The sequence below is a fragment of the Saccopteryx leptura genome, chromosome 8 (assembly GCF_036850995.1).
Source record: "Saccopteryx leptura isolate mSacLep1 chromosome 8, mSacLep1_pri_phased_curated, whole genome shotgun sequence".
In the NCBI taxonomy this organism is placed as follows: Eukaryota; Metazoa; Chordata; class Mammalia; order Chiroptera; family Emballonuridae; genus Saccopteryx; species Saccopteryx leptura.
Genome location: NC_089510.1, coordinates 97,335,218 through 97,350,336, shown reverse-complemented (window position 1 = coordinate 97,350,336; position 15,119 = coordinate 97,335,218). Strand labels below are relative to the sequence as shown.

General features: G+C 38.0%; 1 protein-coding gene and 1 non-coding gene across 7 annotated transcripts in view; one reads left to right on the top strand and one right to left on the bottom strand.

Annotated features, from left to right (window-relative positions):
* The window catches only part of IFT80 (intraflagellar transport 80), a 261,132-nt gene that overhangs the window by 169,933 nt on the left and 76,080 nt on the right, over nucleotides 1–15,119 (bottom strand). For 4 of the 6 annotated variants that reach the window (XM_066347674.1, XM_066347677.1, XM_066347675.1 and 1 more), the window contains 2 exons: nucleotides 4,954–5,036; nucleotides 1,027–1,249 (listed from right to left, as the gene is read on the bottom strand). The exons of 1 other annotated variant lie outside the window; for it this stretch is intronic. In XM_066347674.1, coding sequence (XP_066203771.1) covers nucleotides 1,027–1,249; nucleotides 4,954–4,989 — 259 coding nt within the window. In that variant the 5' untranslated portion in view covers nucleotides 4,990–5,036. Of the gene's footprint in view, nucleotides 1–1,026; nucleotides 1,250–3,723; nucleotides 3,753–4,953; nucleotides 5,037–15,119 lie in introns of those variants that run through there. One more of the 6 variants, XM_066347676.1, reaches the window with a different exon arrangement.
* On the top strand, nucleotides 12,440–12,566 carry LOC136380235 (small nucleolar RNA SNORA31). The gene has a single exon (XR_010746909.1). It is a non-coding gene; the product is annotated as a small nucleolar RNA SNORA31 (small nucleolar RNA).

Below are 15,119 nucleotides of genomic sequence, written 5' to 3'. Positions count from 1 at the left end.
GTACTTTCACACAATATCTCCTTTAGTCAAGAAATGTAAGATTTAAAAAATGACTGTAAGTTCTTCCTGTGAAAGTGGTGGAATGTTGATGTGCTTGCTCAGCACACATTCCTTCCCCATTCTGGTTACAAAGGCCCTCTTCCTTTGGTTTCCCTTCCACAGTGGCCTGCTGTGCTCAGTCTCCCATCCTCTTGACAAAGTGATTTATTCAGTGATAGGCAAGTGACCCACAATTTCCTAGAACTCTCTGCTACTTGTCTGCAAGAGATATTTAAAAAGAAGCACTCTCTGTACTAATATTTCTTTCCTAGTAGGCTGAGACTTGGGCTGTGGGCTGCCATCATGCATACCTTATAGGGAGAGCCTATCCAAGACATGGGATGGGCCCTGATGCACCTCTGCTTAAAGATCTACCCAGGTGCTAAGTGAGCCAAAACACTCCATCTATGCCTAGTGTTAGCTGAGTAAGTTTCTTTTACTTCTGATGAATGCACTTAATTGACATTGTAAAGTGTCATACAGATGAAAACAATTCAAATTATTTCTAAGAAAATTAAAACATTCCCTTAAAAAGTTGAAAATCATGCTTTTTACTCACCAATAATAAAGTTATGGTCAAATTAAATAAATCTCCAACTCTGTAAGTAGAAATTAACATGTACTAGAAAATAAAGGTAGCTTACTAAATGAGTAAGTGTTGAGTCCATGTTTTTAGTGTAGTTATGTCATAAAGTTACATTTGAAGAAATTAGAAACCAAAAATGTTGACAGTTTAACAACTAGTAAGAGCACAGAAAAAGTAAAGCCAAAGGTTCAGATTCAATCCTACGACACACCAGTTTAATTTACTTTCTTCCATAACAATAGTTTTATAGTTGATAAATAAACCAACTAACAGAATGTGTGGCTGAAGGTATGCAGATCCACAAATACCAGTTATGTAAAAACACTTCAAAGCATAAGTCATATTAATTAATATATTACGTCTTTTAGTAAAAAGATGAACATACAGCATTAAAAACTTACCATCAGAACTTGTGAGGACAAAGCTTTCTGCTTGAGTTTGTTTCTTTGTGCCTAAACTTTTTGGAAACCAGTGAAGATCTATTGGGTAAATATCATCAGGAAGCTTGACTATTTGACTTGTTTCGCTGGTTAACAAGTTCCACTTCACTATCTGGTGGTCATCACTGCAGGAATACAGTTCTTCAGCACTAGTCCAGCCCACACAGCTGACTAATTCTTGATGTGTCACCATGTTAAGGAGACATAAAACACACAAAAGTCTTAAACTTTAAATAATAAATAAATTTTCAGATGCAAATTATAAAATGAGTATAAAATAGGATTGAACATTTAAAGCCTCTAAATGTAGTTTTAATTTTATGATGTTCATATATTTATTTTATTTAAAGAAAAATAAGCAACTAATCAAAACAGTTGTAAGAATAAAAAGCAAGATAAGCAAACCAGATGCCAAAAGAGAAAAATGAAAGCTCTGACTATATGAAAACTTTTAAATTGTGTCATAAAATACTCCATAAACAAGGCCAAAAAATACTCAAAGACATCTAATAAATCAAAAGGTATGAAAGGATATACACTAGGGGATAAGTGGAGAGTAAAGGAAACTATCCTTTTTTTTGTTTTGTTTACATATTTCAGTATAATTTAAGTTACTAGAATAAGCCTGTATTATTTTAATAAGTTTTTAAAAATCAAGTCTCAAAAGAAGATTGAAATCTAACAGTAAAATATCTGCTTAAATTACACATTATTAATAACAATTTGCCTAGGTAAAAACTTACAGCTTAACAGCTGAAACTAAAATTTTACCAAACTTATTGACATTAAATACAGGAAAGAATTCAATTATAATTTACGTGCCTACAAAGTGCATAGCGCTGGATGAGAGATGAACCCTAAAATTCTTAGTTTATTTAACGCATTTTTTTGGTCTCTGGTTTATCAGGAGGACTTCTACAAACTGAGGTCCTCAAATAGCCTTCACTTCCTCCATCAGAACAAGCTGCTTGCTAGGAGAGCTGTCAATCTAGAGAAGGCATTTCAGTTTGTCGTTTACAAGGGATGCTTTTTTCTGCTGACATAGGGATTTCTATGATACCAGATCATCCCTAGGTGGGCTGTTTGTTCTGTTGTTGATACTGTATAATCCTTTTACTTCCTCTTGTTCTCATCAGTGCCTTCTATTGGCTTATCTGAGCATTCAATACACTTCAAAGAACTTTATGTGCCATAATTATTCTAGGATGCTTTAAGATTTTCTATTACTTCAAAATATGACAGATTAAACAAATAACCAAAAAGGCAAAAAAAATTATTCAAGAGTTTTAAGATAAATGGGTAATAAAATGGCACTGGAATACCCGGAACTCAAAATATAATCTAAACAAAAGGATATCACTAGACCATTCCTAAAATATTATTCCAATGTAATTTCTGCAGACTAAAGAATGGTAAGTAAAACCTTTAGAAAGAGAGAATGCGCCCTGGTCGGTTGGCTCAGTGGTAGAGCATCGGCCTGGCGTACCGGAGTCCCAGGTTTGATTCCCAGCCAGGGCACACAGGAGAAGCGCCCATCTGCTTCTCCACCCCTCCCCCTCTCCTTCCTCTCTTTCTCTTCCCCTCCTGCAGTCAAGGCTCCATTAGAGCAAAGTTGGCCCGGGCACTGAGGATGGCTCTGTGGCCTCTGCCTCAGGTGCTAGAATGGCTCTGGTTGCAACAGAGCGAGGCCCCAGATGGGCAGAGCATCGCCCCCTGGTGGGAGTGCCGGGTGGATCCCAGTAGGGCGCATGCGGGAGTCTGTCTGACTGCCTCCCCGTTTCCAACTTCAGAAAAATACAAAAAAAAAAAAAAGGTTTCTGAATAAATAAAGAACAATGGGCTCATTCTTTAATATAAAAAAATAAAATAAATAGAAAGGCAGAATGTTAGGTAAAACATAGGAAGGGAGAAAATTCAAAATCATACCCCAAAACATAAAACAATTAAGATTATCGTTATATAAATTGTTGTAAATACACATCAGATGTACGTGATGTGACTTCAAACTAATAGGTCTAAAATTATGAGAGAAATGAGAAGACTGTCAGATTAAGAAAGTCAAAAAGACTCCTATTAGACGATTATTCTTCAAGCCTGAAAAGAAAGATCAAAGCAGACAATGCACATAGTCAAAATCTTATAAATGGCATGAATCTTAAATATGGTATTATTGTATATAGCATGAACATCTAGGGAACACTTTGAAAAAAAGTAAAAATTATTTAAGTAGAAAAAAGAGGAATTATATCTTCAAATGTTAAAATAAAATAATATAAACTCAAAAGATTTTATCAAATGTCTAAATCAGTGCTTTTCTATCTTTGATGAAGGAGCATATTTTTCTTGATTTCAAATCTGTCATGGATGAACATTTCGTAAAATAAAATAAAATTACTATAAAAATGAATATATTTGGATGGTGTCATGTCCAATTGCTACAAAATTTTTTTTACCTCTTACTTTCAATTTCTGAACTTATCCCTTTCCACATCAATTTGTTTGTTTGTTTGTTTTTTAGTGAGAGGAGTGGAAACAGCGACAGACTCCCACATGCGTCTGAACTGGAATCCACCCAGCAAGACCACCAAGGGGGCGATGCTCTGCCCACCTGGAGCATTCCTCTGTTGCTTCATTGTAACTGGAGCCATTTTTTAGCACCTGAGGCAGAGGCCATGGAGCCATCCTCATTGCTCAGGGCCAACTCACTCCAATTGAGCCATGGCTTCAGGAGGGGAGAAAAGAGAAAGAGAGAGAGAGAGAGAAGTGAGAGGGGGAAGAGTGGAGAAGCAGATAAGCACTTCTCCTATGTGCTCTGACCGGGAAATTGAACCTGGGACATCCACACACTGGCAGATGCTCTACCACTGAGCCAACCGGCCAGGGCTCCTCACCTTTAATAAAGTCTGTATGGCCCTGGCTGGTTGGCTCAGTGGTAGAGCGTCGGCCTGGCATGCGGGGGACCCGGGTTTGATTCCCGGCCAGGGCACATAGGAGAAGCGCCCATTTGCTTCTCCACCCCCCCCTCCTTCCTCTCTGTCTCTCTCTTCCCCTCCCTCAGCCAAGGCTCCATTGGAGCAAAGATGGCCCGGGCGCTGGGGATGGCTCCTTGGCCTCTGCCCCAGGCGCTAGAATGGCTCTGGTCGCGGCAGAGCGACGCCCCGGAGGGGAAGAGCATCGCCCCCTGGTGGGCAGAGCTTTGCCCCTGGTGGGCGTGCCGGGTGGATCCCGGTCAGGCGCATGCGGGAGTCTGTCTGTCTCTCCCCGTTTCCAGCTTCAGAAAAAAAAAAAAAAAAAAGTCTGTAGATAATAGTTTTAGAAACACTGGCATAAATAAGAACGAAGGTAGAAGGCCTATCATTTCTTCCTGACACATAATTAGGAATTCTTGATGAAAAAATATAGGGTTCATGCATTTAAGCAAATATTTGTAATTGCCATCGTCCTACATGAAATAATAAAGGTCTGAGTGCTCAGTTCTCCCCAGTTTGTTCTCCACTTTATCATAAATATGAAGAAATAGAGCAGAACTCATTTCAAAACATACTAGATCATACTAGCAAAGAAATTATTTGGTTAAAAAAAAGGTTCTCTTTAAGATCTTATTAGACCAAACAAAACTTTTTTTAATGTACTTAAGTATAGTACTTAAGTAAGAAAAATGTCAATAAGAATTTGAAAGTAAGATTTAGAGCAAATACTGTAGTTTGCTTTGGAGAATTACCGCCAATATATGATCTCAAATATTTCAAAAACAATTTCGCTAACTACCATTAAAGGAATTAAAAAAAAAAAAAACATTATTTAAGTAGAATACAAAATAGAACAAAACTTTTAACAATGCTCTAGTAAGATGATCATAATAAGATCTGTAAGTGTTAAAAGGATATGCTTTGGTTCTTTTAAAAGAGATATCTTCAGTCTCATGTTTCCACTTTCCAGCACAGTTTTTAAAGGCTACTTGATTGTATTCACTGTAAAAATAAAAGTTAGAGGAAAATATAAAATCTAAATTAAAACTAAATAAATGTACACAAAAAATAAAAATTAAAAACAAGCAAAACATCTTAGCACCCCAAGGACACTGAAAGACACCTTCAATCTTGCTGGTATCAAAGACATGGAAAAAGGAAGAAAACTAGTCAGTGTGCTAATCTTTCAAAGTGGTGATAGGCAGGCAGCCTTTGGGCTAGACTTCATAGGTCCTCTATACCCTGTCTGAAACAGTCCTACCAGGGCAGAACACCACCAAATCTGGTCAAAGAAATAATTTCTAAAAGCTTTCCTGAGGTGAAATCAAAAGATTCTGTAAATTAGGAGCCGTTCAATGGCAAAGCAATGTTGATTCTGTTGTATACATTAGAATAAATTCCCAAGGTCTACTTGACAGCCAAGATATTAAGGGCCTTAATTCTGGAACCCACATAGGAATATTATGACATCACCAAGCTAGTGGTCCAATCTGGGATTTACATTCTATTGGAGGAAGATAAACTGTCCCAACAGTTAAAGTTGCCATTATGGGAATGTAAAAATATATGAGTTATTTAAGGCATAGGTAATAAATCCCTTGTAAAAGTTATATAAAAATCACAATATAATTGACAAATAAAATTTGGAAAAAGAAGGGTAACTCTCTCCCAAATAAACAGGTCATCAGAAAATACAAATCAAGAAAATGCTCAATTGTGTGAGTCCAATTTATAGTTCTGAGTATTATCATTAACCTAAAAAGAAAATAAATAAAAGTGTAATTCATGAAACAAAATGCTCTTCAACAAGAAGACAACTGCTGCTAACTACTGTATATCAAAGGATGCGCTAAGTGTGCATAAGAATTCAGCAGTCCACCCTTAGACAGCTGCTCATTCCCCCTAATGCAGGGAGATTTACAGCTGGTACCTTTTCTACTTACTCTTCTTATACATTTGTTAGACTGAGAGCAAAAAGTTGTTAAAACTACAGAAACAAATCTGAAGTTTTATGGTCAGCCACTATGCTGTGATAAGGTGCCAAGGAATTGCAAAAATTGTTAAAATTAGTATTTTAAAAAGGAAAAGTCAGGCCCCCTTACCCCTCATTTCTGTAGAGAATGGACGAATGCAGGAGCTTCCTGGCTTACAAGGACAACTGGGTCATCTAGTCATAGTTCAGCTAATTCCTAGAATTCTCTGAAAGGGTGCCTGGGGCCACTTGACACAGAGAGCAAAGAGGATAGAACTTATCTGAAAACCTTAGAAAACAATGTTTATGTATCTTAATCAAGAATTCCTATACTGGGACTCACCCTCCCATCCTAAAGTCATAAGAGTGACTTATGGCTCAGCGGTAGAGCGTCGGCCTAGCGTGCGGAGGACCCGGGTTCGATTCCCGGCCAGGGCACACAGGAGAAGCGCACATTTGCTTCTCCACCCCTCCGCCACGCCTTCCTCTCTGTCTCTCTCTTCCCCTCCCGCAGCCAAGGCTCCATTGGAGCAAAGATGGCCCGGGCGCTGGGGATGGCTCTGTGGCCTCTACCTCAGGCGCTAGAGTGGCTCTGGTCGCAACATGGCGACGCCCAGGATGGGCAGAGCATTGTCCCCTGGTGGGCGTGCCGGGTGGATCCCGGTCGGGCGCATGCGGGAGTCTGTCTGACTGTCTCTCCCTGTTTCCAGCTTCAGAAAAATGCAAAAAAAAAAAAAAAAAAGAGTGACTTATATCTCTGGACAAAGGGATCACAAGCTCCTCCTTACCCTCCCCAACCAGTACTTTATTTTGTAGAAAAGCAGGTTCAGAACTGTATGAGGCCCTACATGATTTGGGATTGTGCCCCGTGTAGCTAGCTGGCTAATTAATAAACTCCTCAAAAATTTCTTCTGTATCCTGCCCTTGTGTTTCTATGTAACCCATGGATTAAAGTACAATACTTTACAACAATGCAACTAGGGTAAGAAGCCTTCTCTCTCTTCCAGGTCACTCAGAAAGATTTCTGTTCAACTTCAAAAACATGAGACTACGTATAGCAGCCTGGAAAAGAATGTATCTCTCACCAGCACATTTCACAGGCACACTTTTAGTCCCTAGGAGTTCAACATTTTTCTGAAAACTACTTTCTCCCTTCTATCAGACCTCTTCCAATAAGAGAAGGGAAAAGAAGAATATTTATAAAATTCTGCATTTTCACAATAATCCAAATCCACCTAGCTTATAAGAATTTGAAAAGAATAAAGCATATAATTGTTGCTTCTGGAAATGACAACACAGAAGAAAATATTTATAAAATCTGAATAGACAATTATAACCAGAAATTTAAAATATCCTTTTGTTTTCAAATTTCAGGTCATAATAACTATACTTTTTCTTTTCTTCTCTTTCTTTTTTTTTGAGAGTGAGAGAAAGAAAAACATCAGCCTGTTGTTCCACTTTTGTATGCACTCATTGGTTGATTCTTACATGTGCCCTGACGGGGGACTGAACCCACAATCTTGGCATATCAGGACAATGCTCTTAACCAACTGAGCTACCTGGTCAGGGCACTTAAAAGGTCTTTGACAAAGGCATGATATAATCTAGATCAAATACCTCAAACATGAAATCTGTAACAATTAGGAATAATTTTTCACCAAAAGCACTCATAATCTCTAAATAGTAAAAGCGTTTATGTTTTTTTATGAAAAAGGAATCTGCAACCATTCAAAAACAAAGTACCAAAGGATTACAAAAAGAGGATGTTGTATTCTAACACTGGGAAGATTCTCCCTTGCTTAGAAAGATCTTCCCCAAACATCAAATTTAGTTGAGATCATTTGCATGAAGGATCTGTGCACTCTGATCTGAGACTAAATAGAGGAATAACAAAAAAGTCGTATTAGAACATGGCTAATTCAGGGAAGTGCAGCGCTGCTTGAGGGCTGCATTGAAGCATTTTTTTACCTGTCCAAAGGCATTGGTTACCAAGGATCTGACTAGTCAGTGGTACTGGGTAACAGGGGGAAGAGATAATAAAAAGGAAATTTCTTGAGTATAGATAACTTGACCTATTTCACAACTTTGTATAGGAAGCACATGGGAACAACTATGCCTTTGCTACCAAAATCATGTACATTTATAAGTTGTCTCTGGTCTGGTATGGATCAACATTCATGGGGCTTACGTAAAAATGTGTTTAGCAAACCTTGACAGTTCAACTACCAAATTATACTCCAAATCTGACTACTTCTCAGCATGTCCATCATAGTCCAAAGCCAATCCATCATCCCTTGCCTTGATTATTGCAATAAGCCCAGAACTGATGTTCCTACTCCTACACTTACCTACTTCAAACTCTTCTAAATACAGCAGCCAGTAATGCTTTTAAGACTAAGTCAGATCGTGAAGGCCAGTATGGCTAACACAGACTGAGTGAAGGGAGTGGCAAGAAATTGGGGGAGAAGAGAAGGGATACAGATCATGTAGGAGGGCTTGAAAAACCACAATAAAAGCTTCAGATTTTCTTCTGAATGAACAGAGAAGCCAGTGGAGGGTTATGAGCAATGGAGTGATATGATCTGACTTACATTTTTAAAGTATCAGTATGGATAATATATATTCTTCATTCTTCAATTCTTCACTGGGCACCTTAGCAGTTCATTGACTGCTTTCTCATATGTGCCTTGAGCAGGAGAACACAGCAGAGCGAATGACCCCTTGCTCAAGCCAGTGACCTTTAGGTTCAAGCCAGCAACCATGGCGTCATGTCTATGATCCCACCCTAAAGCCAGCGACCCCATGCTCAAGCTGATGAGGCTGCAATCAAGCTGGATGAGCCTGCGCTCAAGCCAGCTACCTTGGGGCCTCAAACCTGGGTCCTTCGCGTCCCAGTCTGATGCTCTATCCACTGTGCCACTGCCTGGTCAGGCTGGATAATATATTTTTTTAAAGAGAGCAAAGATGAACAAGACTGAAAACAGGGAGGCCAGTTAGAATATCAATAATCTAGAAGTCTGGAAAATAGATGAAAGTAGCTTGGATGAGAAAGGCAATAGTGGTATAACTGATTTGAAGTGGTCATATTCTGAATATATTTTGAAATAAGATCCTAAAACATTTGTTGATGAATTGGGTTAAACAGAAAGAGGAAATGACTTTGAAGCTTCAAAAGGTAGAACAGGGTTGCCATTTACTAAGATAAGGAAAATTGAGGGAGGAACATGCTGGAAGAGATGATATCAAAAATTCTGTTTTAAATAGGTTAAGGTTAAGGTGCCTATAGACATTCAAACAAAGAATTCAAGAGATATTCAAGTCTGGAGTCAAGGAGAAAGACGGAGCAGGAGATATCAATGAGACCAGTTTAAGGGTTGTCAACACAAAGATCATGTTCCAAGCCATAGATATGAGAAAACTACCCAGCTTGAAGAAAAGGGGGTAGCTTTAATGGCCTAGAAGTCCTGCTGAAGTCTGAAGTATTGTCTGCATTAAGATTCTATAGGACACAAAAGAAATACAAAGGATTATGCCCTGACTGGATAGCTTGCTTGGTTAGAACATCATCTCAATACACCAGGGTTGTGGATTCAATCCCAGGTCAGGGCACATATAGGAACAGATCAATGTTTCTGTCTCTCTCTGTCCCTTCCTCTCTCTCTAAAATCAATCAAGAAATAAAAAAAAAATTAAAGAAATACACAGGATTGCAAGAGAATACTATGAACAACCACAAATATATGCCCAAAAATTGGACAACCTGGGAAAAATGGATACATTCCTAAAAACATGCAAATCTTCCAAAACTGAATCAGGAAGAATCAGAAAACCTGAATAGACCAATTACAACTAATAAAGGTGAAGCAGTAATCAAAAAACTCCCAGCAAACAGAAGTCCAGGACCAAATGGATTCACAGGTGAATTTTACAAAACATTCAAAGAAGAACTAACATCTATCCTTCTCAAACTATTCCAAAATACTCAAAAGGGGAGATCACCAAACTCTTTGTATGAAGCATGATCCTAATCCCCAAACCAGACAAAAACAATACAAAAGAAGAAAACTACAGGCCAATAATATGGATGAGTATGATGCAAAAATCCTCAACAAAATATTAGCAAACCAAATCCAGAAATACATTAAAAAGATCACATACCATGATCAAGTGGGATTTATTCTGGAGATACAAGGTTGAAATAATATTCACAGACCAATAAATATGACACATCACATAAAATAAAGGATAAAAATCACATGATCATACCAATAGATTCAAAAAAGCATTTGATAATCTGTGGTATGATCACATGATCATACCAATAGATTCAAAAAAGCATTTGACCTATTTATGATCAAAACTCTCAAAAAATGGGACCAGAGGGATCATTCCTCAATATAACAATGGCCACGTATGACAAACATACAGCCAATATCATACTCAATGGGAAAAAAACTAAAAGCATTTTCCCTAAAATGAAGAACAAGACAAGGATATCCACTCTCACCACTCTTATTCAACATAGTACTGAAAGTTCTAGCCACAACAATAAGATAAGGTGAAAAAAATAAAAGGCACACAAATTGGAAAGGAGGAAGTAAAATTGTCATTATTCACAGGTGACATAAATAAATTAGGCAAAGTAGCAGCATATAAAATTAATATTCAGAAATCAGTAGCATTTTAATACACCAATAATGAACTATCAGAAAGAGAAATTAAGAAAACAACCCCCATTTACTACTGCAACAAAAAGATAAGGTACCTAGAAATAAATTTAGCCAAGAAGATAAAAGACCTGTACTCAGAAAATTATAGGACATTGAAGAAACAAATCGAGAAAGATACAACAAATAAGTGGAAGTATATACCATGTTCATGGACTGGAATAATTAGCATCATTAAAATGGCCATACCACCCAAACCAATCTACACATTCAATGCAATGCCTATTAAAATATCAATAACAGATTTCATAGATCTAGAAAAAATATTCCAAAAATTTATATGGAACAACAAAAACAAAAAACCATATAGCTTCAGCAATCTTGAGAAAGAAGAACAAAGTTGTCACAAGACTTGATATCAAACTATTATATATTGATATTACAAGGCCATTGTAATCAAAACAGCTTGGTAAGACAGTCCCCAGGTTACAAACAAGAGAAGTTCTGAGTGTTTGTTCTTAAGGTGAGTTTGTATGTAAGTTGGAACAGGTACATTTACCTATTAAATGCAACTTAGACAGCTGTTTGTCTTAACATAGTATTTATTTTTACTTTCTGTGAATATAAATACTCAGACATTTTCAAATATAACATTAAACAATCTTGGATGATGCAGAAGATTATGGACTTGTTGGAGAGTATGGGACTGGTGTTAGAGAGGGTTTAATTCTGCTGGTGGAGTCAGTTGTTTTGAAGTAGGCATCAAAAGAGGTTGGTTTTTTGCCAATCCTGCATCTCTTGCATCAACAGAGCTTTCGTTTTTCTCATCATAAATGGCCCTTTCGCATCTCGAGCCTTTGGTAACTATACAGTAAACTTTGGTGAGTTCTCTCTGTATCAGGATCTTGTTCCTCTAACTTTGCCATTCCTGCTTCAATGACATGAAAAGCATCAGCTAACTCTCCTATAGAAAGCTTTTTCAGTTCTGGAGTTTTTAGGTCCCTGTTTTCTTTCCTAAATGCTATCTATCATCTGCTGCCCTAGTTCAATAAGGTCTTCATTGGTTAGTTCTTTGCCATGAGAGTTGAGTAACTCTATGATATTTTCACTGATGTCCAACTGCAATTGATTACCAATAGCCTTCATGGTGCTCCATTCATAGTATGAGTTGTACTGAAGTAGGATGTTTATTAACTCAAGGACTTACTGTACTGGCACAGGTACAGGGATATAGATCAATGGAACAGAACAGAGTACCCAGAAATAAACTTACATCTTTATGATCAATTAATATTTGACAAAGGAGGCGAGACCATACAATGGAGTTAAGGCAGTCTCTTCAATTAACGGTGCTGGGAAAGTTAGGTAGGTATATGCAAAAAAAATGAAACTAGACCACCAACTTACACCATACACAAGAATAAATTGAAAATGAATAAAAGACTTAAATGTAAGTCGTGAAACCATAAAAACCCTAGAAGAAAACATAGGCAGTAAAATCTTGGACATCTCTCGCAGCAATATTTTTACCAGTATATCTCATCAGGCAAAGGAAACAGGAAAAAAATAAACAAATGGGACATCAAACTAAAAAGCTTTTGCACAGCAAAAGAAACCACCAACAAAATAAAGAGGAAACCCACTGAATGGGATAACATATTTGCCAGTGATACACCTGATAAGGGGTTAATTTCTAAAATATATTTAGAACTTATATAACTCAACACCAGAAAGACAAACAATCCAATTAAAAAATGGGCAAAAGATGCATCTAGTTGACAGACCTGGAGCAGTTATTGTCTGCTGCTAGGGTTCCAGTATAGATGCAAGAAAAAGGGTCCTCGCGCTGTCTATCTGACTGTGGCAGCTAAGATTGAATGGGGGAATAAAATAAAATTTAAAAAAATGGGCAAAAGACCTGAATAGACACTCCTCCAAAGAGGACATATAGATGGCCAATAGACCTATGAAAAAATGTCCCACTAATCATCTGAGAAATGCAAATTAAAACCACAATGAGATATCATCTCACGTCTGTCAGAATGGCGCTCATCAATACAGTAAAGCAAAAAAACAAGTGCTGGCAAGAATGTGGAGAAAAGATAACACCCATACACTGTTAGTGGAAATGCAAACTAGTGCAGCCACTATGGAAAATAGTTTTCTCAAAATCTTAAAAATGAAACTATCTTTTGACCCAGAAATCCCACTTCTGAAACTATATCCTAAGAATATTGAAACACTAAGTTGGAAGAATATATGCACCCCTATGTTCATTGAAGCATTATTTACAATAGCCAAGATTTGGAAGTAGCCCATGTGCCCTCAGTAGATGAGTGGATTAAAAAGCTGTGTTACATTTATACAATGGAATACTATGTGGCCATAAGAAAAGGAAATTTACCTTTTCAACAGCATGAATGGACTTGGAGATTCTTATGCTAAGCGAAATAAGCCAGTCAAAGAAAGACAAATACCATACGATCTTACTTATATGCGGAATCTAATGAACAAATTAAACTGATGAAAAAAATAGAGACATGGATACATGGAACAGACTGACAGGATAGCTGTCAGAGAGGAGGGGGTTCGGGGATGGATGGCAAAAGATAAAGGATTAAGCAAAACACACATACACACACATACATATAAATAACACACACAGACAACGGTGTGGTGATAGCTAAAGGAAAAGGGGGGTGAGGGGTAGGTGAAGGTGGGCAAAGATGAGGAAATGGGGACTAAAGAGATTTTTCTTGGAGTGATGGGCACACACTACATTGTACAGATGATGTTTTCTTGAGTTGCACAACTAAAAACTGTACCCCAATAAATTCAGTTTAAGAAGTATTCTATAGGAAATAAACTAGAGAAAAACAAGTGGAACTATACAAACAAACAGATGCTTAAAACAGATTTTGGAAGAGAACGTAGACATTGGTAATGATGAAGTAGGAAAGTGGGTGGCCAGGGTCAAGAACTGAGAGGCCAGGGAATGGGATGGATTGATTGGTAGATATTAAATCACTGAGACTAATGAGAACAGTCATGGTGGAGATAGAAACAGCCAGTGCTAGTATATTCACTGAATAAGGAAAAATATCAGAGATCTGCTGATAGCTTCAAAAAGGCAGGGTAGAGAATGGTTTAATCTGGTAGGATTTATTTCCAAGACAGTAGGAAATTTTAGAGAGAGAAAGAGGGATGAGATCGATTGTCCAGATACTTTAATGAGAAACAAGGCCGTCTGACACATAGGAGTCTGGGAAGCTAAAAGCTTCCACTTGACAGGGACTTCAAGAAAGCAGTTTCCACGGGACAGGAAGGGAGCAAGACGAGAAGCATCAACTCACTGTTGCATCACTTTAGTTGTTCAATGGTTGCTTTCTCATATGTGCCTTGATGGGGGTGGGGGGATCCAACTGACCCAGTGACCCCTTGCTCAAACCAGTGAGCTTGGGCTCAAGCCAATGACCTTGGGCTTCAAGCCAGCAACCACTAGATCATGTCTATGAACCCACGCTCATGCCAGCAACCCCACACTCAAGCTGGTGAACCCAAGCTCAAACAGGCGACCTTGGGGTTTCAAACCTGGGTCCTCAGCATCCCAGGCTAATGCTCTATCCACTGCACCACTGCCTGGTCAGGCAGAAACAACCAGATTTAAGTTGGACTACAAAGGTAAATAAATAAATCATTCAGAAGTAAGGGTTGAGGACACAGATTGGGCCACTGACACACTCTTGAGTTCCAAAAGGTAGAGGGATAGAATTTACACTAGAAAGAGCTAAGAGTTTGGACAGATAGTAGGAAATGGTCTCAACAGCTGACTGTCCTCCAATATTCATTCATCATCCCTACTTATGTAGAAGAATGTGAATTTTTGCTACATACCTGGCCACTTAAAACAAAGACTACATATTTCCCCATCTGCCCTGGAAAGTAGGTGTGATCACAGAGAGCATTAACAATTCCAAAAGGCTCCTGGCCTTGTGGAGAGTCATATCGGTCCTGTACCTCCTATTCAGAATTTTAAGTGATAGATAATACAGTTTTATCATGTTTAAGTTACTGTCATCAATAGTTAAACCTACTAATGAACTAATGCAAGGAATTAAGGGTCCTGAATGTGGAAACTGAGGAAAACAGGGATGAAAGAGATGATGGAATAGTCCCAGTGGTCTCTTAAGGGAAGGTGGATTATCAATATATATTGTAGCCTTCTTCCTGGAACTGGTCTCTTCGGTAGTATGTAGTGTTGACGTAGAGCAAAGACCAAGGTTTCCCAAAAAAGAGGAATTCTTCTTCTGGAATAAAACACAGAAATTTTGCCTGAGTTTTCAGTCATTAAATTCAAGACTACAACATCAAATTTTTTCTGGAGAGCCTTATTAGGGCTCATGTTGTGGATATGTATTTATAATGTGGAACAGTTAGAACTAAGAA